Source organism: Vanacampus margaritifer, chromosome 13, assembly GCF_051991255.1.
Source record: "Vanacampus margaritifer isolate UIUO_Vmar chromosome 13, RoL_Vmar_1.0, whole genome shotgun sequence".
NCBI lineage: Eukaryota > Metazoa > Chordata > Actinopteri > Syngnathiformes > Syngnathidae > Vanacampus > Vanacampus margaritifer.
In genome coordinates, this window is record NC_135444.1 from 23,785,109 (window position 1) to 23,808,536 (window position 23,428).

General features: G+C 42.3%; 2 protein-coding genes across 7 annotated transcripts in view; one reads left to right on the forward strand and one right to left on the reverse strand.

The window, feature by feature from the left end:
• Positions 1–98: 98 nt before the first annotated feature.
• Positions 99–6,455, forward strand: LOC144063119 (interferon regulatory factor 4-like). Its single transcript, XM_077585104.1, has 8 exons — positions 99–424; positions 1,579–1,765; positions 2,664–2,743; positions 2,832–2,970; positions 3,062–3,163; positions 3,604–3,981; positions 4,674–4,783; positions 5,579–6,455. The coding sequence occupies exons 1-8, from the start codon at positions 227–229 to the stop codon at positions 5,735–5,737; spliced, it is 1,353 nt and encodes a 450-aa protein (XP_077441230.1). The 5' UTR covers positions 99–226; the 3' UTR covers positions 5,738–6,455.
• A 1,943-nt stretch (positions 6,456–8,398) lies between these two features.
• exoc2 (exocyst complex component 2) overlaps positions 8,399–23,428 on the reverse strand; it is a 41,740-nt gene continuing 26,710 nt past the window's right edge. For all 6 annotated transcript variants that reach the window (XM_077584431.1, XM_077584428.1, XM_077584432.1 and 3 more), the window contains exons 7-28: positions 22,543–22,623; positions 22,272–22,417; positions 21,284–21,365; positions 21,086–21,188; positions 19,705–19,823; positions 17,648–17,755; positions 16,468–16,592; positions 16,335–16,403; positions 16,096–16,253; positions 15,905–16,026; positions 15,076–15,137; positions 14,891–14,971; positions 14,468–14,527; positions 13,677–13,738; positions 13,516–13,582; positions 12,287–12,403; positions 11,596–11,737; positions 10,606–10,661; positions 9,985–10,107; positions 9,850–9,911; positions 8,862–8,921; positions 8,399–8,783 (exon numbers count right to left, since the gene is read on the reverse strand). In XM_077584431.1, coding sequence (XP_077440557.1) covers positions 8,690–8,783; positions 8,862–8,921; positions 9,850–9,911; positions 9,985–10,107; positions 10,606–10,661; positions 11,596–11,737; positions 12,287–12,403; positions 13,516–13,582; positions 13,677–13,738; positions 14,468–14,527; positions 14,891–14,971; positions 15,076–15,137; positions 15,905–16,026; positions 16,096–16,253; positions 16,335–16,403; positions 16,468–16,592; positions 17,648–17,755; positions 19,705–19,823; positions 21,086–21,188; positions 21,284–21,365; positions 22,272–22,417; positions 22,543–22,623 — 2,099 coding nt within the window. In that variant the 3' untranslated portion in view covers positions 8,399–8,689. The remainder of the gene's footprint in view (positions 8,784–8,861; positions 8,922–9,849; positions 9,912–9,984; positions 10,108–10,605; positions 10,662–11,595; positions 11,738–12,286; positions 12,404–13,515; positions 13,583–13,676; positions 13,739–14,467; positions 14,528–14,890; positions 14,972–15,075; positions 15,138–15,904; positions 16,027–16,095; positions 16,254–16,334; positions 16,404–16,467; positions 16,593–17,647; positions 17,756–19,704; positions 19,824–21,085; positions 21,189–21,283; positions 21,366–22,271; positions 22,418–22,542; positions 22,624–23,428) is intronic.

Consider the following 23,428-nt stretch of genomic DNA (forward strand, 5'->3'; position numbering starts at 1 on the left):
GTGTTTACCCAAAAAAATCCCCAACCAGCGCATTTGATGCAAACGCATCCCTGGCCCCGCCCCCTCGGCGCGAGATTTAAAAGGCGTGAAGATGACAGCGAAACTTGACAACCTTCGCAAACTTTGACATGCGAGGCGAAACGCGATCGCGCCTGTGAAGCACAAGCCGGCAAGCAAGCAAGCAAGGCAAGCCTGCTCGCTTTGCAAAACTTGGCAAGCGGCAGACATGAACCCCGAAACGGATTACGGACTTCCCGGAAGTGGCGGCAACGGAAAGTTGCGCCAGTGGCTGATCGAGCAGGTGGATTGTGGGAAATACGCCGGCTTGGTTTGGGAGAACGACGACAAAAGCATCTTCAGGATCCCCTGGAAACACGCCGGCAAGCAGGACTACAACCGCGACGAGGACGCCGCACTTTTCAAGGTAGCGACAAACCAAAGACAACAATTGGCTTCCTGCATCCGCGCTTTAAAAACAAAACGTCGACCACGCAAACGGTTGACATTGTTTACAACCGTTGATGTCTTCCTGTCTTGTTTCACATTTTGGTCGATCTTGCGGTGCAAAAGCATGTCATTTGTTTGTTTTTGGAAGTTCACGGGTGCTGGGGTACACCACCACTGATATACAATCTATAAGATTAAAAAAAAAACACGTGCACCAAAAAATAAACTTAAAAAGGACGTCATGACGACCAACCCAGAGAACGGTGTGGAATAACAAACAAACTGTGAATTTGATATGTGAAAGAAAAGCATATGACAATGTGGTATATCCAAAACGATTTAAAACAACAACAACAAACAAAACAACTATATTATACGTGAGGTGATAAATAATTTTCCGTGGTTAAAAGTTGGCATTTTAAAGTATTTCACTGTCGGGGGTTAAAAATGTGAGAATCTTGAAATGTTTGGACCGTTGAAGCAGGATTAAATATCTTCCATTTTCAAATGCACATCTGCTGATCCGCAAGAAGCCACAACCCAAAAATGAAATGTTCTGTCATTGTATATCAAGAGGCAGGATAAATGTTGGCATCGTGAAACAATGAATTGTCAACGAGTCAGTTGTTTGATTTGAACGCGTCCAAATCCTCCATGAAAGCGGACGGATTGTCTTTGTGTTGAATCAAAATAAAACACTCGCTTTTACTTTTGGGGGGAAAAGGATCAACATTTTTGCCAATTTTCTGTCATCGGGACCAAATCAATAACTGAATCGTAATCCATTTTTTTTCTATGTGCATTTTCTGCGGAGCCAATTTGCAATATTGTCCTGCTTTTGACTTTAGGAATGGAAATGAACACTTTTTTAAAAATGTATTCATCAACGTTCAATGATGATGATCAAAATAATCATTAGTTGAAACTTGCGGCCATCGTATGCATGTCCTGTATTTGTCTTCTTTGCATTTATGTTTACTGTTTGATCGCGACGTTACCTTTCCGTCGCTTTCTTTTGTCGAGTGATTTGAAAAATGTGACTTCCGGTAACGATGAAGCCTGCATGCTGATGCTGTCCAATCGAGCGATTTGAGTTGTTTGAGCTTTTTCTCCCGACGTTTGCAAACGCAGGCCTGGGCGCTGTTCAAAGGCAAATATCGCGAGGGTGTGGACAAGCCGGACCCCCCCACCTGGAAGACGCGCCTCCGCTGCGCCCTCAACAAGAGCAACGACTTTGAGGAGCTTGTGGCGCGCAGCCAGCTGGACATCTCCGACCCTTACAAAGTCTACCACATCATCCCCGAGGGCGCCAAGAAAAGTGACTTTCACTTTATTTGCCTTTGCTGCGATGACATGAGACGTGCGTGACCTGCGAATATTGAAGTGATGCTTTCCCCTGAGCAAGATGGACTTTTTCTTGAAGGTGGCTTGTGGTTTGGTAAATGTCAATGAGGCCTTGTTGTAAAACTCCAGCCACAAACCACCGGTTGCTGCTATGCGGAAGCTCACACTTTACTGCAAGGTTCACGTCCATGTTTCAGTTCATGAAAAGTAACAAAATAACATACAAAAGCCAATTGCTTTCACTTGGGATAAAAAACAGGAGTGTTTTTCCAATCTTTTTTTTCTGTTTTGTTGAATATTTTTGTCTTTTTTTCTCGTTTTTTGAACACTTTTTCTTTCATGAAAACAATTCTGACCCCCCTAAAAAAAAATATATATATATATATATATTCAGGAACAACAGGAATAATATTCAGATAAGCAGAAACAAACAAAAAAAAAACTGAAAAAATATTTAAAAACAACAGAAAACTAGTCATGAATCAGAAAAAAATATTGTCAGAAAAACAGGTCTAAAAGCAGGAAAATAAATCTAAAAAAAATACTCAGAAAAACAGGAAAAAATATTCAATAAAACAAAAAAATTTAAAAAAAGTTTTTTTTCAAGTGAATGCAATACGCTTTCGTAATAATAAAAATGAGCAAAAACAAAAAAAACACTCAAACAAACTGAAACTATATTTTACGTTTACAAAATTCACTAAAACTAACTATAGTTATGGTAATATACTAAAGCTGTTTAAAAAAAAAAAAAAGAAACTAAACCACCCTCTTTGAAAATGAATAAAAACTAACAAAAGTCCAGAAACAAACGTGTGTGTGTGTGTGTGTGTGTGTGTGTGTGTGTGTGTGTGTGCGCGCGCGTCTTCCAGGGGCCCGAGACGAGGACGAGCGCGTGAGTCCGCTGACGTGTTCCGTGACTTCATCTTTCTCGAACCTTCAAACTTATCAGGTGATCTTCTCTCGTCCGCTGAAACGCTTTTTTCCCCCGCTTTCACAATTTGCACGCGCTGAAGTGCGTGTGGCGTCTGCTTTTCAAGATGGCGCCGTACGTGGCCTCCCCCGAATGTGGCTGGAGGGACTTCGTTCAGGATCACGCCGCTTTGGCCGAGCTGCCCTTCGCGCAGTGCCCGTGTCCGCCCCGCAGCCTTCCGTGGCAGGACCCGTCTGCGGATCACGGTAAGTTGCTCAACGTTGTTCACAAACGAGCGACGGTCTCCCTTCAAATGTTGGCGTGTGCGTGCGCGCGCGTGCGTGTGTGTGTGTGCAGGATACCAGCTGAGAGCCTCGATTTACTCGTTGGGTCCCGCTGAGTCTCAGACGTCCTCTTTTAGTCTGGACGGCGGCGTCAGATCGGGAGAGGCACTCCGAGGTATGTCGTCTGAAAGTTCAGAGGTCAAAGCGAGTGACCGCCACTTGCGCTTTGGTTCGGATCGGCATTAGGGATAGAACGATTATCGGCCAGGCTGATGAGAGATCAATTAAAAACTGCATGAACTCTTTGATTTCAATTTTCACTTAACGGTACACCTGGAACTTCCTGCACTTTCTTTTTCTTTGAAATTCAAACTGAAATAAGTTTACGGAAATTTGGGAAAACTTTATTGACTGTACAAAACTTTAGGGAGCTCATGACTCGCCGATGTCTGTGGGAGCTCCCTCAACTTTAAAAAAAATAAAATAAAAATCGTCAACAAAGCGTCTATTCTGTATTTGTCTAAGATTAAAAGAAAAACCTTCAGCATGTCGCAAATTGCTTTGAATAAAAAAGGGAAGCGTTCCTAATGATGTTGCGATGTCGTCCGCGTCCAGATTTGCGTCTGCACGTGTCCGTCTTTTTGCGGGAAAGTCTGGTGAGGGAGGTGACGACCTTCAGCCCCGAAGGTTGCCACATCACTCCGGCCCCCCCGCAGGATGAGCGCTACCTGTGGTCCGGAGGCCGCCATGTCGTGCCGCTGCCGGTGGAGGCCTCGTCGGCTCCCGGGCCTGCGGAGGAGCGTCCCGCCGGTGCCCGGGCCTCCCTGGAGGGGGGGGTCCTGTGTTGGATGGCCCCCGACGGACTCTACGCTCAGCGACTGTGTGAGGGCAAAGTGTACTGGCAGACGGGACTCGCCCACTATGGAGACCTACCCAAAAAACTGGAGCGAGAGGTCACCTGCAAACTTCTCCACGCGCAGGATTACCTCACAGGTGAGAGCTCGCGGGGATTGCCTCACTGCGCTACTTCTAACGGCCAGCAGGCGGCAGCACTCATCAGAGTACAGTAGTACAAAATGCTAGGGAAGGACTGATAATCGGCGCCGATATTGGGCATTTTGACGAATATCGGTATCGACCTTTTTTCAAAATCTGAAGAAAAGCGAAAACCATTTTAATCTCAGGAAATTATTGATTCAAATTTTCAGTTCACTTAATAAGAGATGCTGCTGCCCGGGAACCTTCGGAACCTTTTGTTTTGGTTCGACATTAAAACAAAGAAATGTCAAAGTTGAAGATTTCATTTTTTTTGTGGGGGTTGCAAAAGAAACTTTTGCACTGAGAGAAACTTGAATACATTGGAGTCAGTTTGCAAAGAATTAGTCTCCGCCCCCTTTTGAATACTAATAAGTTGTGTGAGAGCAAAAGCAGTCAGGCGATCCCCCCCAAAAGTGAGCGTGAGCAGGTGGCAGGCCCTTTCCCAGGTTGTCTTGATGATGATGATGATGAGGATGATGAGTCAGTCGCCGTCGAAGGTCCCCGCCCACACGGCAAAAGAGCTCAAGCGTGCAGCGAGCTCGGTAAATGTGTTGCGGTCACAACTTTCCGTTGCAGCCCCAAAGGTCGCGCCACAAAGCAACGTTTGACATTTGCATCCTCACAGTTGACGATTTTGTTGTTGTCAGAGATGCAGAATTACGGACTCCACAGTGGACCGCTGACTTCGGGCTTCCAAGTTCTTCTCACGTTTGGAGACGAGCGTCCCGACTCCCGAAGGCCGACGCTCGCTGTCCAGGCCAGTAACGCACAATTCACAGAACTCTGTAAAAAATACATTTTGGGCTGATTGAAAATGTTAGATATTAAAAACCACATCAGACTTTGTAATGAAAATCAAGAAGTTCACTACAGTTTTGTTTGAAAAAAAAAAAAAAAAAGGATGATTACAAAAAAACATCCAATGTGCATTCAGAATATTATGACAATAAATTGTTAATTAGGTGAGAAAAAAATGTAGACATTTAATGAAATGAGGACATTAAGAGGATTTGTAAATATGTATGAAAAGTAAATCGTCGCTGCAATGTGAAAAACACTCCATTTTTTTCCTTCTTTAAATTTTTTTTTTTTATGTTTTTGGAATGTCTGCACTGTTTCATCATCCCAAAAACATAAAATAAATAAATAAAAGGACATAAGTGTTTTTCACAAAGCAGTGGCGAAATACATATGTATGTATATTAGGGTTATGATAGTTTGGAATTTTTCTTTGTAGTTGTTTGGACTTTTCTTTCTTAAATGCAGTTACTTTCAGTTTTTAGAGGTTTGCTTTGATTATTTTTTTCAACTGAAATGTTTTTGTTTAGATTTCATTAGTTTTAGTATTTTTTTTTTTAATTTATGGAATGTTTAAGTGCAAGATTGAAAAAAGAAAAAAAAAAGTCACTAAGTCTTGTGTCCAGTTTGTCCTTACGCAATATAAATATATCAAAGATGAACGGCAAAAGTTCATATGTATATGAAAGACTCAAAGATGAACATTCATCAACGACTGCATTTTATTTATTTTATTTGTATTTTTCTCTGCCAGGTGGAGCCTTTGTTTGCCAGGCAGCGCTTGTACTACACGCATCCGCCGGGCGGACATTTGTACCGCAGCTACGAGCACGCCAGCCTCACCGAACAAATGGGCCTGGTCGCTGACGACTATCACAGGACCTTTATGCAGCATCACGGCCTGCAGGACTGACCTGACCTCTCACCTGACCTCTCACCTGAGCTGCTTCGCGCGGCCTCTCCCACCACGAGCATATTCTCAGGATGCACTTTTTTTTTTCCCCACTTGGAAATGGATGTCATGTACTGTACATTTGTAAATTTAGTATAATCTCAATCAATATTTGGGTTACAACATGGTGGGTAGTGATTATCATGTCTGCCTCGCAGTCAAGAGGTTCCGGGTTCAAAGCAATCTCAGCCGAGTTGGCGTATTGCGTGTTATGTTTTCTTTTGTGATTTACGAGGACAATCGGTGTCAAATTGATGGATATATGAAGTTTTGTATTTTATAAACGTTGTGTTATATTCACCAAGCTTGTCTATTGATGCCAACATGAACTTTTGATGCACACTGACATTTATGTTGCTCCATCCATGCAGTGTTTTGTTTTTCACGTTGACATGCGTCGGTGTAAAAAAATCCGGATAAATGACTTCCCGTAAATGTAAATGTACAGTCACATAATTATTTTCCATTGTTTTTTTTGTTTTTTGTTTTCTGTTTTTTTCTTCTTTTTCCTGGTTTTGTTTTTTTAATGCAAGACATCCAATGGAAATTGATCGGTGTGCTAGTTGTACCCAATTCAGTCCACTGAGTTCAGTCCACTATAGTTGAATAATATATAAGTGTATATATTTCTCAGTGTAATGCTCAGCTGATCTGAGCAGCAATAAAAATCTAAATGTGAGTCTTTGTAAATACATGGTGTTTGATTGATTCCATTTCAAGGTTATTTTAGATAACAAAAAACAACGATAAAACTAAAATTCAAAAAACAATTTTGTTAACAAAATAAAATAAAAACTAACAAACTACATTTTATGCTTACAAAACTAACTAAAACTCACTATAATTATAGCAAAAATGTCCTTCAATTTAGTCTTTGCTAATTCATTTAATACATGAGCCTTTGGGGATAATTTTCAATGTGATTTTAAGTAGATTTATTTTGATATTAACCGGAATAAGCATGTTTGAAAGTGTCACATAGAAGTGACGTCATCTAGCAGCAGCCAATAGAAAAGCACCTTCAGATGACGTCACTCCCAGGCGACAATTTTGCGTGTTTAACTTTTGGCTTGCCTCGCCTGCTTTTTTATTAAACTCAGCCGAAATGCAACACTAGTTAAGAAATGTTGATGTTTCTCTTTCATTTTTCAATGGTGTTTTTTTTATATTGCGCAAAGTATACACTTGTTTAAAAAAACAAAAAACAAATACTGAATCTAACTAAAACTAGGCATTTTTTAAATAACTAAAACTAATAATAACAGAACCACCCTGAAACCTAATTAAAACAAACTCAATTTAAAAAAACAAAACTCTAAACAAACTAAAATGAAAATTCCAAAACTATAATAATAATAATAACCCTATTCCATTTGAAGTGGAGATCCGGATGGTGTTAACAGTCTGCTGAATCTCTGCCGCATGCTTCGCAGATAGCAAAGAGAAAAAAAAAAGGTGTTTGTTCCTTTGTGTAACGGCTGCGGTGGGCCACACCCTGCCAGCGTGAGACGACGACGTGCCAGATGACTTGGAAGGAAGTGGAGGGCACAGATGAATGGCTGCACTCGCTGCGCAAAAGCCTTTCAAGCCAACTGCCAGCACAAAAAGCCTTCAACTGTTTGCTTTGAAAATGGAAAACATGATCACACATAACACCCGACATGAGTACGCCGGCATGAGTTTGATCTTGAAATGAGGCGAAGAAATTTGGTGTGCTAACTGAAAATACAGCAAGCAAAGTGCAATGTTATGTTTAAAAGTATTATTTAAATGTATCTCGATTGTGTGATGAACGATGTATTAATCACAACCATGAACAATTTCCACACTTTCTTTTTACAAATATTTATGGGTTATATTTTGTTGTTGGGAAAAGAAAAGATGACAAATCTCAGTTGCATGAGTTTAAAAAAAAAAAGAAAGAACAAAATGTCAGAATATTTTTTGGCAATATTTCTAATAAAGGATTTTCCTTTTCTATGAACTGTGAATGTTTCTCATGATTGCACAATACGCAAACGTGTGACCACAAATATTGTGGATGAAATATGTAACATAGCAATAACCCTTTCATCTGGAAATAAGAGTAAATAAAAAATTAAAATAAAATCTTGCGGAATTACAAAAAGTCAATCCAATTCGACATACACGCTGAACAAATCATTCATTTTTCTCAAACAAACCTTTTTCCAAATACACAAAAGGCCAATTTCTTTCAAATAATGTTAGTGAGCACGTCTCCTTTGCCAAAATAATCCATGCACCTGACAGGTGTGACATATGATGCTCATTAGACGGCATGATTATTGCACAATAAAATGTCAGACAATTAACTTCTTGAGTGTCATGTGACCGTGTGGAAACGGAATTATGTGGCAACTAATTATCATGTAGCTCCGCCCCCTCTATGTGGCAGTGAAAGTGAGTTTGACAGCCATTTTGTAAGAATGAACAAATCCACGCTGACTGCCGTTATCCAACTTCAGCTAATGAAATGTAGCTTACGGGTGAAATCATTCACCCCAAAAATCAAAGGCACGGCGGGATGAGTCCAGTGTGGAAGAACTTTGACCTCCGAAATGAACGCCATCAAATGAAATGAACAAGGACACGCGGGTCATATAAATTCAAGTGGAATGAATTCCATTTTTATTTGACAATAATTGCACAATAATGAGTGTCAAAGTGACATTTTGCAACGCGGTGATCATCCGTCCACGGCAACATTCCAATCGTTGTGTGAGCGTCAGTTAGCCTACGAGCGAGCGAGCGCACCGCGTTAGCATAAGCGCACGGCCATGACGATGAACGGGAGCGTCCGACACATTAGCAGGAAATTCATTTTGTGGCGAAGAAACGACATCAGCGCATCAAGCGTGCTGCGATCCCAAAGCAAGAGCGCAGACGAGTCGTTCATCGCTTGAGCGGCAGGACGCAGGCGGGCTTGAAGCAGGCGAGCTGGAGGTGCATGCTGCTCTTGAACTTATTCCACAGTTCTTCCAGCAACCTGACACAAGACACGCACACGTCAACCATCACGAGCGGCAAAACAAAACGCCTTCCAAACGTGCACACGCGCACTCACTTTTTATCAGATGCGCTGTGCAATGGCGGGAGCGCGTCCAAAGCCATTTGAAAGCTCACACTGTCGACAAACACGCAAAGTTGGGCAAAGTCAGAATACAAAGAAATACAAAGAAGCATTTCTTCTCATTTAATTATGTGCAATTCTATTCAATGGAAGAAGAGTTGCTTGGGCGACAACAAGGGGAAAAAACGGCCAAAATATGACATGAATAAATACAAGTACAAATAAAAATGGATATTAAAAAATTATTTAAAAAGCAAATACAAAAAAAATAGATAGATGCAAATAAAAGCATAATAATAATGGTAAAATTCCAATATAAAAATAAATTTGTCCTGTCAAGGTTAAAGCTTTAACTTTGACAGCACTAAAATAAATATAAAAATAAATGTGAAAATAAATACAAAAATAGAAATAAATAGACTGACATGTCGATTAAGCAACAGACGAATAGTTCAACCCGAGTGCTTTTATTTATTGATTGAAATTTTATTTAGATATATATTTATTGCCACATACATTTTTATTATTGTTTTTATTTTTGTATTTATTTTTACTTTTACTTATGCATATATATATATATTTTTTGTTTTTATTTCCATGTATGTTATGTTTTTGTATTTAATTTTTGAATGATGTTTTTTTTTACATCCGTTTTTATTTTGACTTTATCGATTCATTTTGGCAATAGTTCAAAAGTTGCATTCAAATCCAACCAAGTGTACGGACATGAGCCGCAGTCCACATCAAAAGTAGCGCAAAAGGAGGTTGCCGTGGCAACGGGACATTTGGACTTATTGCACTCAAGATGATTTTGATGACGACCGCTAGCGAGAACGCAGAACCGACAGCGGATTGCAAATGGCGATTGTCGTGAGCGACAACAAATCACGCGGCAGGCCCGCTTCCGGCCCGCTTCCGGCCCGCTTCCGGTTCGCTTCCGGCCCGCTTCCCGCCCGCGGCAGCGTGCGTCGGTCGCACTTACTTGCTTTCGGCATTCAGGTACGCCGCGATGGCGTCTCTCAGGGCGCAAAGCTCAAGTCGAGCCTGAAAAAAGGTCAAAGGCCACATTTGACTTGCGAGTCAGGCTCTTGCGATGAGCGAGGGCGTGAGAAAATACCTGCAGGGCGCCGTTTTTGCTGAAGGACGGCACGCACTGCATAAGGCGACACAGCTCGTCCGCAACTGTTGCAAGGATTTTGGACAACACGCAAGGAACCAAGTCCTTGGAGATGGTGAACACCTGACAGACGCAAAATTAAAAAAAAAAAAGGAGGCAAAATAAATGAAAGTGTTAAAAGGGACACGTGACTCATTGAGACATTTTCAGCAATAAAAAGTTCATATTTGGACTATAATTCATGTTGGACCTTAATTATTTTCCTTGTGCAATTAATAACGTTTAAAACGATTTTTTCCACTCGCTGTCGCCTGAAGATGACATCACATGTGCCGAGGAAGCAACGACCAACCGCGGCTCGCCTGTTTTCTGGGTTTGGTCAGCAAACTGAGCCATGATTGGTCGTTACCTACTTCCTCAACACAGGTGACGTCATCTTCCGTCGACAGCAAGTGGAACATTTTGTTTTAAACGTTATTAATTGTACAAGGAAAACAATTACGTTCCAACATGAATTCTAGATAAAATATGAACTTTTTATTGCTGAAAATGGCTCATCGAGTCAAGTATGACTTGAATGCAAGAATAGTGCAAAAAAAAGTCCGACTGGCTTTTTTGTACCTCAGCGTGAACTGTGATGATGTTGACCAGAGCTTCTTTTAAGTAACTTCTCACTCCTGAAAAACATTTCTTTGGGTTTAAAAAAAAACATGAATAGTTGTAAGGATGCAAGTGATTTTAGCAGAGTCGATCTTTAATGCAAAACCCTTTTTTGTTGTTGTTTTACATATAACATAACATCAGATGTCCCGGAATGGAACCCTGTGGAACGCCACACTGTATATTCTATCATACATATGAACTCATATTCGTATTTTTGCATCGAATGATGGCCAATCCTCAGCTAACATTTGTGTGTGAGTTTAGGTTCGACCAAGTGCTGTCACTAGTGGATATTTTTAGAATCGAACTTAAACTTAAAACTTGTCAAAATATGAATTAGGTTATTTTTTTAAGAGGGTGACATTTTTTTTTGGTAATGAATTCAAAATGTAAGCGATTTAAAGTATGAAGCCTTTTTTTTTTTTTTTCATGTATAGCGTGAACAAACAAGTCTCACACTTTCAAGCGCAACAAGTGAAAGTCTCACATCCTACAGGTGCGGTCTGGAATTCCAAAATGTTCCTCTTTCACATCCAGGCCCGCACACACAGGCAGGACCAAAGCAGAACCAGGTTCAACCTCGTCGTCATTTCAAAGATGTCACACAAACACACACACATTTCCTCACAAGCTGTGCAAAGGTAAACCACATTTCATCTGAGTATTGCAGCAGCAACACACACGCACGCGCACGCACACACGCACACACAGGCCAAGTCGTGCGGCTTTTAAGAAGATCAAGCAACTGATCTCGGTGCTTCTTACCGTCAGCTCTTGGAGTTTACACATGACACAAGCAAGCAAAGGTTTTTTTTTGTCCTCCTACGTGTGTGCAGGGACATTTGTTTATAATACAAAGTGGGTCACCCAGCGTAGTTTTGGGGGAATTCCGGTGCCGCCGTCGCATGATCATCGCACGCAAAATTCATTGGCTGCGTTTGTACGAACCCGTGGGAGCGGGACAGTCGCGCCAGTCAAAATATCCGGCGTAGATGCCCGGCTCCAGAGATCCCGCGATGGGGTCGGCTCGCCGTTCGATGTACGCCTCAAACAGTTTTTCATCCAGTTCCCGAACAGCCGCGATGCTCACCTGGAAGGTGCGAAACAGCAAAAGCGACGCTCGCTCAGGTACTCTGGTGCGACCCGACAAAATCCGCACGTCAAATGGACTTGCGTTGACACCGCCACAAAAAGGCACTCATTAAAAAAAAGTAGGGCTGGGCAATGAAACGAAAGAAATCGATGAAGCGTCGTTGAAAAAATCAAATCATTGAAAATTTGCTAAATCGTGAAATTGAATTTTGTCTTCTGGATCAGTAAAAGCTGTTTTTTTATACGCTTTATATTGTTTTTTTATGCAAGAACAAACAGAAGGCTTTGATGCCGCTTCTGACGTGAAGAGGTGGCTTAAAGCAATGGGTGTTATTACAAAAAAACGGCCAGCAGGTGGCAGCAGAGTATAAGAGATCAACCAAAAAGCTCTTTTCCCCACTGCTTTAAACACATTTGTGAATAACGATGAAACTCAGCTATATTCTAATGCTAATTGCTTCAAAACGGAAACAGACTTTTTGTCCAGATTTTTTGTCCACATGGTCCAACCCGAATTAAAAGTCTTAAATAGCACTGACTGACTGACCCGCGTGATCTTGTCGGTGCCCGTCAATCCGTGTTTCTCAAAGTGGTCGGCCAGGTTGAGGAAGGTGTGTCTCTCCAGGTAATGGCAGTTGCTGAGGATGATCAGCAAGCGTTGCTCCTACAAAGACAGGAAGGGACATGCGGGACGCGTCGCATCTCATTTGATGACATCACCGTCTTCGGATGCAACTCACGTCCGATTGCATTTACATACGCACAAATATACATACTTATATAGTATACATATTTATGTCATTTAAAGCTGGGCCTCCATTACAATTTTTTTATCTGAATTAATCACATGATTTCCATAATTAACTCCTGCTAAATTAACCGGACGTTCTATTTATTGTAAATGTACAATAAAAAAAGTTTTTCATACTTTTGTTGATTAGCGTAAAAGTGGACAAATATGTTTAGCAAATACAAATGTGGTTTTAGTTCACTGATTTTTCTGCCACTGAGCGGCGTTAGTGTCTCATGTTGGACATTGTTGGCCAGAAGAGAGTCAATTCTATTTAGAAAATGAAGCAACTTGTGGATTTTGTTCATTGTAAATTACAACTAGTTACCAGTCCCCGCAAATACATATATTTTTATCACCATTGTTATGGCTAATTGGTGTTATAGTATGTAAAATAAAGCTTGAACAATAATCGGATTGACATTTTGAATGCCGCTGAAAATCGTATTTAATTCTTTGTAATGCCATTTAAGGCCTTAATTGAAGCCAATTCCAGCTGACAACTTTGAATGCTTTTTGATAATCCGCGGAAACCCTGCACATATAAATAAATAAATAAGTACAGAGATACAGTATTTGTGAATAAGGTTAAAGGCCAATTAAAAAAAATTAATGACACTCGATTTTCTTAAATGTTGTTCTTACGTTTCAAAAGTATTGCTGAAAATTCTTGACAAACTTGTCAGTAACTTGGAGAGCGCCTTTCCTTCCGCTCAACGCCCATATTTGGGCTGGGGAAACCCCAAGTGCACCGGCCCCGCATCCCCTTACCAGAAGCACCGCGGCCTCCTCCTCGCCAGCACTGATGAACATATTTGCAACTTACAGGAAAGGAGGATGTTTTTTCTGCTTGCTTTTTGTCCGCAGACAGAAAACGGTTTGATAACATTTTGCGGTTGAGACGATTCCGATATCAGTCAGGACCTTATAGCGTGTTGACATGCAGTTTCAAAGAATCCAAACAACAAAAACAACATGATGCTTACAGATGTCGGACTGGAGCACCCCTGCGTGTTGTTAAAGCCACGCGACGAGGACAGATCCACGGAAATGCTACAAGAAACAGAGCAGTTGACATCTTCAGTCACTTCAGCCCACCACAATTTCTGACCGATTGTCAGAGCGCCAAATGTTTGAAAGTACTTACTGAGACGTGGACCCGTCTCCATCTCGGTTTGTGCTGAGCCGTTCCAGGCAGCCGATGAAAACCTAACACGGACACGACGGACATTGCGGTCAGGCACGTTTGGGACGACACGCGACCGGACCGGACCGCTCGCTCCACGCGGACGTTACACGGATGCGCGGCAAGAGCTTTTCATGTTCTGGAGTGCGATCATCTGCCGATGGCAATGTGTGTCAAGTGCCTTGCCCAAAGACACGACGGCACATGACTCGGGGAGAGGCGGCGATCCAGCAGCCGACCTTCTGGTTTCTCAACGACCTTCTCGACACCCGGAGCCGGAGCCGGAGCCGCCAGTCCACTCGACTGACACGAATTGGCTTTAAAAAGATTCTAAATCCTTATTTGTCGAAAATACCACAAAACGTGGCACCACTTAAATCGAAAGAGTCAACATTAAAGCTTTTCATGGCTGCTTGATAAATATTTTCATTAGAAAGTAGGAAAGTGTGAAAAAGCAGCTCAAAGCTCTCGGCACGATTGGAATCCCAATTCAAGTCACACGGCGCTAGCGCTACATTTCCATTTCGCGCCACGCACGCACGCACATACAAGTCAAGTGATGGGGCACGCAAATGGCGGCTGCACCACTGATGTGGTTTTGCTCAAGGGCACCCCGACAGTGGTCAGGATGCAGATGTGCAGATGTGCAGATGCGCAGATGTGCAGATGTGCAGATGTGCAGATGCGCATTCCCATTCGATGCTCACTTGCTTCAAAATGAAAATGCTGTTTTTGGACCTTTTCAAAAATACCTTCATGATGCCGACGCACACGTCCGTGGCTTGGTCTTGAACTTGCTCCAGCTGTAGTATCTGTGAAAACATGCTACATGAATAAAACATCACTTGCTCTATCTTCTAAGAAAAGAGGTTTTCTACTACCTTTTTTTTTTTTAATTGTGATGATAATTTCAATGGAAAGTTGAAGATGCGGTTTTAATGGTAGCTTTGCAGATCATGATTAAGTACTTGAGTAGATCTAGCACCACTTGAACACTATTTAGGAGCACAACTACACCTCGCTACGGAAAGGGTGAAAAGTTCAAGTATGAAAATGATGAAATGGAAGTTGAAGTTGTGTGTGCTGTGAAGTCAGTGAGAAAAACTAAAGTCAACGCAGCAAGCACGAATGACGTCAGATTACGCAATATTTCTGCGGCTGATTCCGGATCTTACGTTGATCTCGCCCGCTTTGATCTCCAGGGGTTCTTTGAGCGACTGCAGCATGTGGACCACGCGCTGTTCAAACTGGGACGGCTGAGCCGATCGGCAACAGGAGACAAAATGGATTCATCATAAAACGCTGCAGATCGAAAAAAGAGCAACGATTCATTCGTGAAGGAAATACGCGGCGTCTTCACCAGCCGAGTGAGGCCTTCGTTATCGACCAGCCAGTCTTCCTTCTCGGCGAGACTCCTGACATCTGAAAAGCACGCAAATAAGCAATGCATTTTTTTTTTTCACCAATCTTGAAAATAGGATGGATGCTTTGTTTCGTTTGTGGCGGCAACAGCAAGCCAACGTTTTTCATGAAAATGTCAAATGGTTCCCAAAAAGTCATCCTTCCATTTTCTACACTGTTTTCAGGCCAAGCTGGAGCGAACTAACAGTTGCAGTTCACACAAATCACTGAGGGGGAGAAAAAAAAAACGGAATTTGCATGTCAATCTTATCAACATAATTCCAGTGGCTTCAACAAAAGCACAATGCAATCAAAGACGGGGAAAAACCCAACAACTCTCAACCAAGATGACTGAAGTCGCACGGCAGTTCAGTGAAAGTCAGTCAAAGTCTCCGTCACTCTTCACAAATTGACAAATTGACTCAACCACAAGTGAAACTCAGCTTTCGTGTCACAAAACGGCCTCTATTATTTTTGGAAGATGTACACGACGCTTGAGGTACTCAATGTGAGACTTTCAACATGAGACAGTCTGATGTTCATCTTCTTTTTGATATCGCACACTTGGTCCGATTTGCAAGCAGCGCACTTTCACATCTCCAGCCCAAAAGCACGCTAGCTGTAACTACAAAATACGATTGGACGTAAGGCCGACGATCCTTTTTCCTCTGACAACGCAACGCAAGTCCAGTGAGTGAGAAACAAAGAAAAGACACTTCGCGGGAAACAAAGCGCACTGATGGCGCTGGTGTGAAAACTCTTTTGGGCTGACGCTCGCCCTCCCTCACCATTTGTGGCGTGCAGCAGCGTCACCATCAGGCAGTGGACTTTCAAGTCCAGCAGCAGATCCTGGATCACCTGCAACAAATCGTTTGGGATCTCCAAGGCGGACAACGCGTCGTAGCAAGCCCTGGAGAAGGACAAGCAAGCGTCACGAAATGAAGATCCAGCAGAAGATTGCCGTCAAAGTGGATCCAACCTGACAGTGTGAATGATTTGGGTCAGCCAAGTGCCGGCAAGTTCCGTCTTGTTCTCCCAACCTCCATAAAGGCTTCGCTGCGCTTGTGGCAGCGTGGCGGGAAGGAGGGCCCCGCGGACGAGCTGAACCAAGCGATTGGTCACTTCCTCAATCATTTTCTGCTCACACAACATGGACAGCGTTGAGGGAACGTGAAATTCCAAAGTACGCCCAAATATCGCAAGGAACATACGACGTACTTTAAAGTCGTTCTGCCTTTGTCGTGCGTTCTTCTTCGATTTTTCCACTTGTCCAGATTTCTCTCCGGTCTGCGGGAAAAAACGCTGAGATGAATACAGCTGTGGGGATGTCGTGATTTCTGTCATTCTTTACCTCACTAAAAAGACTGCCATTAACATAAGAGATCCAAAGCTTCCAGAAGTTGGGCAGTTGGCCAATCACCACGTCGGAAAGCTTTTCCACAAACTGCACCTGCTGGGGGGTTTCGAAGCGCCAATCTGAAAAGGACAAACCAGCAGTTGAGAAAGCAACCAATCAAAATCATGCATGGCGTCTCTTATTTAAATGTTGGCCATTCATTAGATGGCAAGAGTTCCTGGAAAGTGCAAAATGTTCCCAAATTCAAGTTGTTTTTTTTTTTTTTTCAAGGTCAACACATTTTTTCCCCTCATAGTTGAGATCACGTTCATCACTTGGGTCATCGCTCCGATTGGAGAACTCGAGACTCCAAAACAAGCAGCGCTTCGTTTCCTGTTATGTGCACACCACAATTCAGCAATAAATGCTATAAAATTGCGCGTGCTCATCAATTTGAAAAAAGCCACAAAAATGGTAGCGTTTCTTCAATTCAAATTGTTCACATTTATTTCAAAGCTTCCTATGTAACATTTCTATAAAATAATTCAACAGCATGTTCTTGTGCTATATTTTTTTTTTCCAGTCATTGTGCTTTTTTATACATTTAAAAAAATACAGACAGACTGAGATGATTTTATTTAACAATCCAGATTGTTCCACAAACGGACACTTTCAGTTGAAACCCATCATTCTTTTTGTTTTGTTCTATATTTAGGTTTGGAAAAAAATGTCTGTTCCTCTTCATTTGTATTCACTTTCCCTTTCTTTAAATTTGATTTGTATATTGACGGATAAAATTCCCTGATGGGCTTTATTCATTATTTTAAGGCAGTTTAACTCCATCAATTTATTAACTTTTTAAAGTGTGTTAAAGTGTGGTCTCTGTATCCACATCCAAAAACAACACAAATCGCACCTTTCTGTAGAAGAAAGACGGGTTCTTTACGTTGGATAACTAATTATTTGACATTTACTATTGCATTTTCTCGGCATTACATTTGTCAAGAGTGTTACAGAATTTGAGCTTTAGCGTCACAAACACATTTCGGTTTCTGACATTTGGAGAATTGAAAACAAATATGAGAATGCCACATTTCCAAATCCCGACATTTTCAGGACTGCGCGGCGTACATCCAAGACGAAGAAAGGCGCTCATGACATGTGATGTGATGTGAAATGTGACTGCGACACTCACTGCTGGGTCTCGTCATGTGCAGGCTGCCGCCTCTCTTCACGGATGACGCCTGGGCCAGCCTGCCGAGAGCCGACGGACGGCCGTCCCCCTCCGCATCCGCGGCACGGGCTGCAACAGGCAGCAAAATAAGGTGAGGCGGCAGCAGAAGGCAAATGAAATCAAAGGAGCACGTACGCCAAATAGCAAACACCCAAAGCAGACATTCGGATTTTTGACATTCCTCCACAATCCTCTCGATTTTGTTTTCTTCCGATCCAGCTCTTCTAAGAAGACGGCCTGTTCAAAAAGGGCTGCAAGGTTCCACACAAAAGCTCTTTTTCATGTCATCCTTGAAGCCCGAAATCCACCAGATGGCATCAAAGAGCTGTGATGAGTTGCTAAACAATGTCGGCCCTCAGCAAGTAGCTTGTTTGGAGCACGAACTTTAAAATACCACAACAGGCAGCATAAGAATAATAAACAGACAATTTCATACTGGCCTCATTACACTGCCTGGCTATGCAAAAAATAAGACGAATGCCAAATCGCTAGAGAGAAGTGCAAATATAATGGCTGTGCACACCATTTTGTACAACATACATGACTAGTACTGAGCCTGTATCTCTCATATTCCATCGATCACGTGAGTTTTATTTTTCTCTCGTTAGAGGGACGAAAGCTTGTGTTGTTACAGGTGTTCGCTGAGAGGCGCCGACAAGTGCATGCGTGTGCGTGTTGAGGGAGCGGGCGAGAGAGAGAAAGAGAGACAGTGAAGGTATAAAAAAAAAAATACAAGAAGCTCTAAAGAGTGATCGGTTTCATATTACATGAGTGCATGTTGATTTATGCGGAAGGAAATTAGTCTTGTTCAGATGTAGCGCAACTCAGTCCATATCTGAAGTTTTGCCGTTTGAGTTCCAATGCCGCTATTGGAGCAGGCAATGGCAAAGGTGTTAATTCGCACCCTTCTCAAGTAGTACTGATTGAGCCTAATCACAACCTCATGTCTCCTTGTCAAGTTCCCAACAGCCTCTAATTATTCGCTGACAAACGTATTTTCCTATGAACTAATTTCCCTGCAAATTGTATTGACATTGGCAGAAGAAGCGCTGTTCAGGAAATCGGAGAACTGCAGCCTATAATTGAATCAGGCACAGTCAGATTGGGTTCACACATACGGAAGCAACTTCAACGGCTGTATTCTTTCCACTTACATAAGTTACGGCCGGTCGACCGTCACAACAACAACGCCTGCTAACAAAAACACAAAGGTTTCATTGTCGACTGGAAAATATGATATCGAGTAAAAGAAGAAGAAGAAGAGGCCGATGTCAAGTGGGGCCTGTCGGTATTGGTAAAGGGGTTCAGTTAGGCCAGATAATGGTTGTGTGTGTGTGGGGGGGGGGGGGGGGGGGGGTGAGGGGGGAGGCTCAGGCATGCAGTGGATGTGGTTTCCCCAATTTGAAGGTTGCCCGGGTGAGAGGGGATCTTTCAACATTTCAAGACTTTTGGCCAAGAGGTGCGCAGGAACGAGCACAAGCGCGGAATAGCTACCAGCTGGGGAAGATGGTTGCGTGTTCGAAGGAAGGACAGAAACATTCCTCCCAAAAGGACAATGACGGTCATTTCTTTAACTCATTTGCTCCCAAAAACGTTTTGATTTATTTTTTTTAAATACCAGAGCATACAGAAGGCTTTGATGCAGCCTCTGACCTGAAGAAGACGGTTCAAGCAATGGTAATTACAAAAAACGACATTTTTGTGCTGGCTGTTTTGGTTGGGTGTAATTGTTTCAATCCATCTATGACGCCGAATGTGAATTTGCACGGCCAAGCCCAGAAAACCAAATCCGCTCGCTTTATCTAATTCATACATTCAAGAAAATAATAAATATGCGAGCAGGCAGGCGGGCAGCGGAGGGTGACGACGGAGTAGGGAATGTGGACCAGGGGCGGTCTGTCGGCGGCAGCTGACTTCCCCTAACTTGTGACTCACAGGACATCTACCAGCTGCCTGCTAGGAAATGCTTTAAAAAAAAAAAAGACATTTTTTTTTTTGTTTTTAATGTGATCTGTTACCTCTCTGACCACCGATAAACTCGTCTCTGCAGTCTTGCATCAGCTGCAGGATCCATTTGTGCTGAGCGTAGATGCACTGCCACGCTGGGTCACCGGGCGCATGCAGGTCAGACAGGTACCTTTGCAAGGAGACAAAAATAAAAACATGCGTGTCACAGAAGCTCATTTCATTGGCCACATTTCGCTTTCCGTGGGATCACGGCAACAGACATGATGTCCTGTCTTGTGTTTTTACGCAATTTCATTGAGCTAAATCAACATTAGCGGAAAGAAAGAATTGATCTCTACAGGTTTACATTATCAAACAGAAGCAGGCGTATATTTTTTTTTTTTAGTATCAAGGGAATTGCAACAGACAAGACACAAAAGCAAGTCATACATTATATTGCTTCCTGACCAACAATGCGGCTGGCCCGCGCTAATCACGGGGACGGGGACCGAGCACGTCCGGGCAGCCCGAGAATAGCAAAAATCGGTGTACAATTGATGGCCAGTATAATTGCAAAAAAAAAAAAAATTGTAACAATATTGAAAAAAGGACATTCATCCAATATAGAATTGAAAGAAATGCAACAAAAAATGCAAAAACAGAAAATACTCAGAAATATATTGGAGAAGAGATTACCAAATAGATCCATCCTCAAATATACCGCTACTGTATATTGATCATACTCATTGCATTTTAAGGTTATGCATTCAAAAATACAGAGAAGGGCATCATTTAGCAATCTATCAAAGATGTTTCCACTTAATCCATGATCCATCCATCAGCACTCCCGACTGGTCCTTCTGCCAGCAATTCATTTCCCTCTTCTGACGTGACTCATCGTCCGGGCTGTGGCCTGGCGGCTTCTACCGTCGTCATAGAACGAAGCCGCACGCTTGCTTCTCATTAGCTAGCATCAACACACGCACGCGTGCATCTCCGCCGATCCACACGAAGGGGACGTGACGGGATTGACGGTGAAAGTTGCACTGTTGGGTGGTTGCAAGTTGCTCTCTGCAATGGAGGCTGCTTTGCCTTAATCGATAAAGTGCGCATGACACGTGAGGAAAGAATTCATTCAAATTCATTCCTCACGTACAACAAGCAGGGTGAGGGTTAGGGAGATATTGTATATTAATATCACAAATTATAAAACAGAAGACCTGATATGTTTCTTAGATCACACATTTTGATCATGATTATTCATGAATGCAAATGAAGACAAGTCAGATGCAGGTCATCATTTTGACAAATGAATAGGAAAACATCCATAGAAGAGAAAAAAAAACTTCATCCATCGACATTTTAAAGAAAAAAAACAGGACCAACCCAGATAGATTGTATATTAAGGTTATGATCATATCCAAAAATAAATGAATTAATTAAAGGCCAGACCTGATATATTTCTTCTGATCGTGCAGCGTTGAGGGCGTCTGCAGCAGTTTTTCCAGAAGTAAACTCCTGAGAGCTCGGATCCTCGTCTCAACCTCTGCATACACTTGAAGGCAAAAAGACAAGAACATATTATTCATGTTTCTCCCCCCCCGCCCCTTTATTTGCAAGTACACAAATGTGAGAATACCAAATGTGTACCTTTTTTAAAAACCGGGACCTCCGTGTTGCCAAAAAGAGATTTTGCCTTCTCGTAGTCATTTATCACCACATCATAATCTCCCTGTGAACACGGTTAAAAATATTGACAGTCATTCGTTTAATACACGTTGTGCATTAAAAGTTGTTGTAGTCCTGACATACGACAGCATGACTACTAAAACCTTTTACTGTTTATAATTTAGCTGCACAGACACACAGCAATCGGATGGTGGTCAATTCTGTAGAAATCCATAATGAGATAGAGTGAAAAAGAGTGAAAATGTTTGCTTCAGTGAAATGATCGGTAGACCATCAACGTTATAGGACATCCTCAGCGGACAAAAGTTTATGGAACTACAGCGTCACGTTTGGTATCAGACATCGGCTTTCAAGTCATCAGCTGTCAGGAAAATCTTTTGTCATATTTATGGAATTGCACCTCAGACTTCATCTGGCCTGTCAATGAAATTATACAAACCGTCAGATAAAACTTCCGAACACAAAAAAAAAGGGGAAACTACACGCACGGAAAGTAATTCCGCTGCGCTTCCATTATTCAGTGAACAACAAAGTCCACTTGCTAGCGAACTGACGTCGGTGATGGTTTGTAACGCCGTCGTGTCATTTTATTTTGCTTTATTTCGGTTTATCATCAGTCTGCTTCATTTACATGACATTTGCATTTGCAGGGCGCAAAAGTGGCCTGGTGGAATTTGCATGAAGTGAAACACCTCTGAAGTGTCTGGAGTTGTTCATGGGAGGACGTTCAAGTCGGGCATGTTTTGTCGGAGAACGTGTGGTCTGACAATCCATGGAACAATTTCATAAACTGGATGACTTTGATCCTGACACCTGACGACTTGAAAGGCAACGTCCGATGCCTGATTCTGTCATTTCATAAACTTGTCAATAAAATGATTGTTTGTTTGCATTGATCAAGTTAATAAGTATATGAGTTGCTTTAATAGTGCTAAAGTAGGATGGATACCTTCTGGATGTTGCGTTCAATGTTAAGGGGCAGGTTAAAAAGAAACTTGAAACGCTGCAGGACGTTGAGTGCATTTCGTGTGGAGTCCGCTTTGTCTTTCCGACCCAAAACTTCCTGGAAAAGTGTATCTGCCGTGTGACTTGCTCCTACGAACAACACAGTGATAAAGAATGACTTGATGTGAAAATTAGAAAAGAATATTTAAAAACTAAGCTCTGAGTTTCATTGAAGATCCCCGCAGTAGAGTGCGTAGGAAAAAAAAAAAGCCTACTGTTGAGGATGACTTCCAAGCGTTGGGTCATTGATCCCTCCACTCGTTCAGTACCGTCGGAATCCTGCCTCTGGTGGATCGCTACAACACAATAATTATGTGTTTTTAAAAGACAAAGATAATCAAATGAAAAAATGAAAAAATCATTTGGAAGGGGAAATAAATCACTCAATCACAAATAACAGAAAAAAATAAGAAAAAAACTGTTTCAGGAAGAGAGCAGATTCAATTATGATAAACTGGAGCCCTCCGTGTCAAAGTTCCCATGCAGGCATAGCTTGGACCAAGTGCTAATTGTGTGTGATCAATTCATCCATTCTCGACACCCTGATGTCAAACTCAAGGCCCGGGGGCCAGATCCGGCTCGCCACTTCATTTTACGTGGCCCGCGAAAGAAAATCTTGTGCGCCAAACTTCAATGATTCTTGCTAAAATCTCTACCAACATTTCTAAATATCATATAGCAGAAATAATAACAGAGATATTGCAAGCCCCCTTTCACAGTCACTTGAACAGTAGTTGGACAAACTATGGGATTATGTGACCTCTGATTTGAAAACTAGATAACCATCAGTTGTGGAAGAGATCCAACATTTTGGTTTCACAGTCATTGCGGAAACCGTAACAACAACGTTGGCCGTGACAAAAATGAGTTTGACACCGTTCAGGTTCAAGGTTCAGGTTCACGGGGCGCAAGAGCGGACGGCAGCTGAGCTCAGGCGATCGGCAGACTACACCTGAAGCCGGTTGCAGGGCACGCACACACACAGACAAGTTAGACAAGCGTCCACACTCACATTCACATCATCAGCGAGGGACGGAACGTGAAAGCACATCAGCAGAAGTCCGGCAAATGTGCCACGATGCCATCAGCCACTTGAAAATC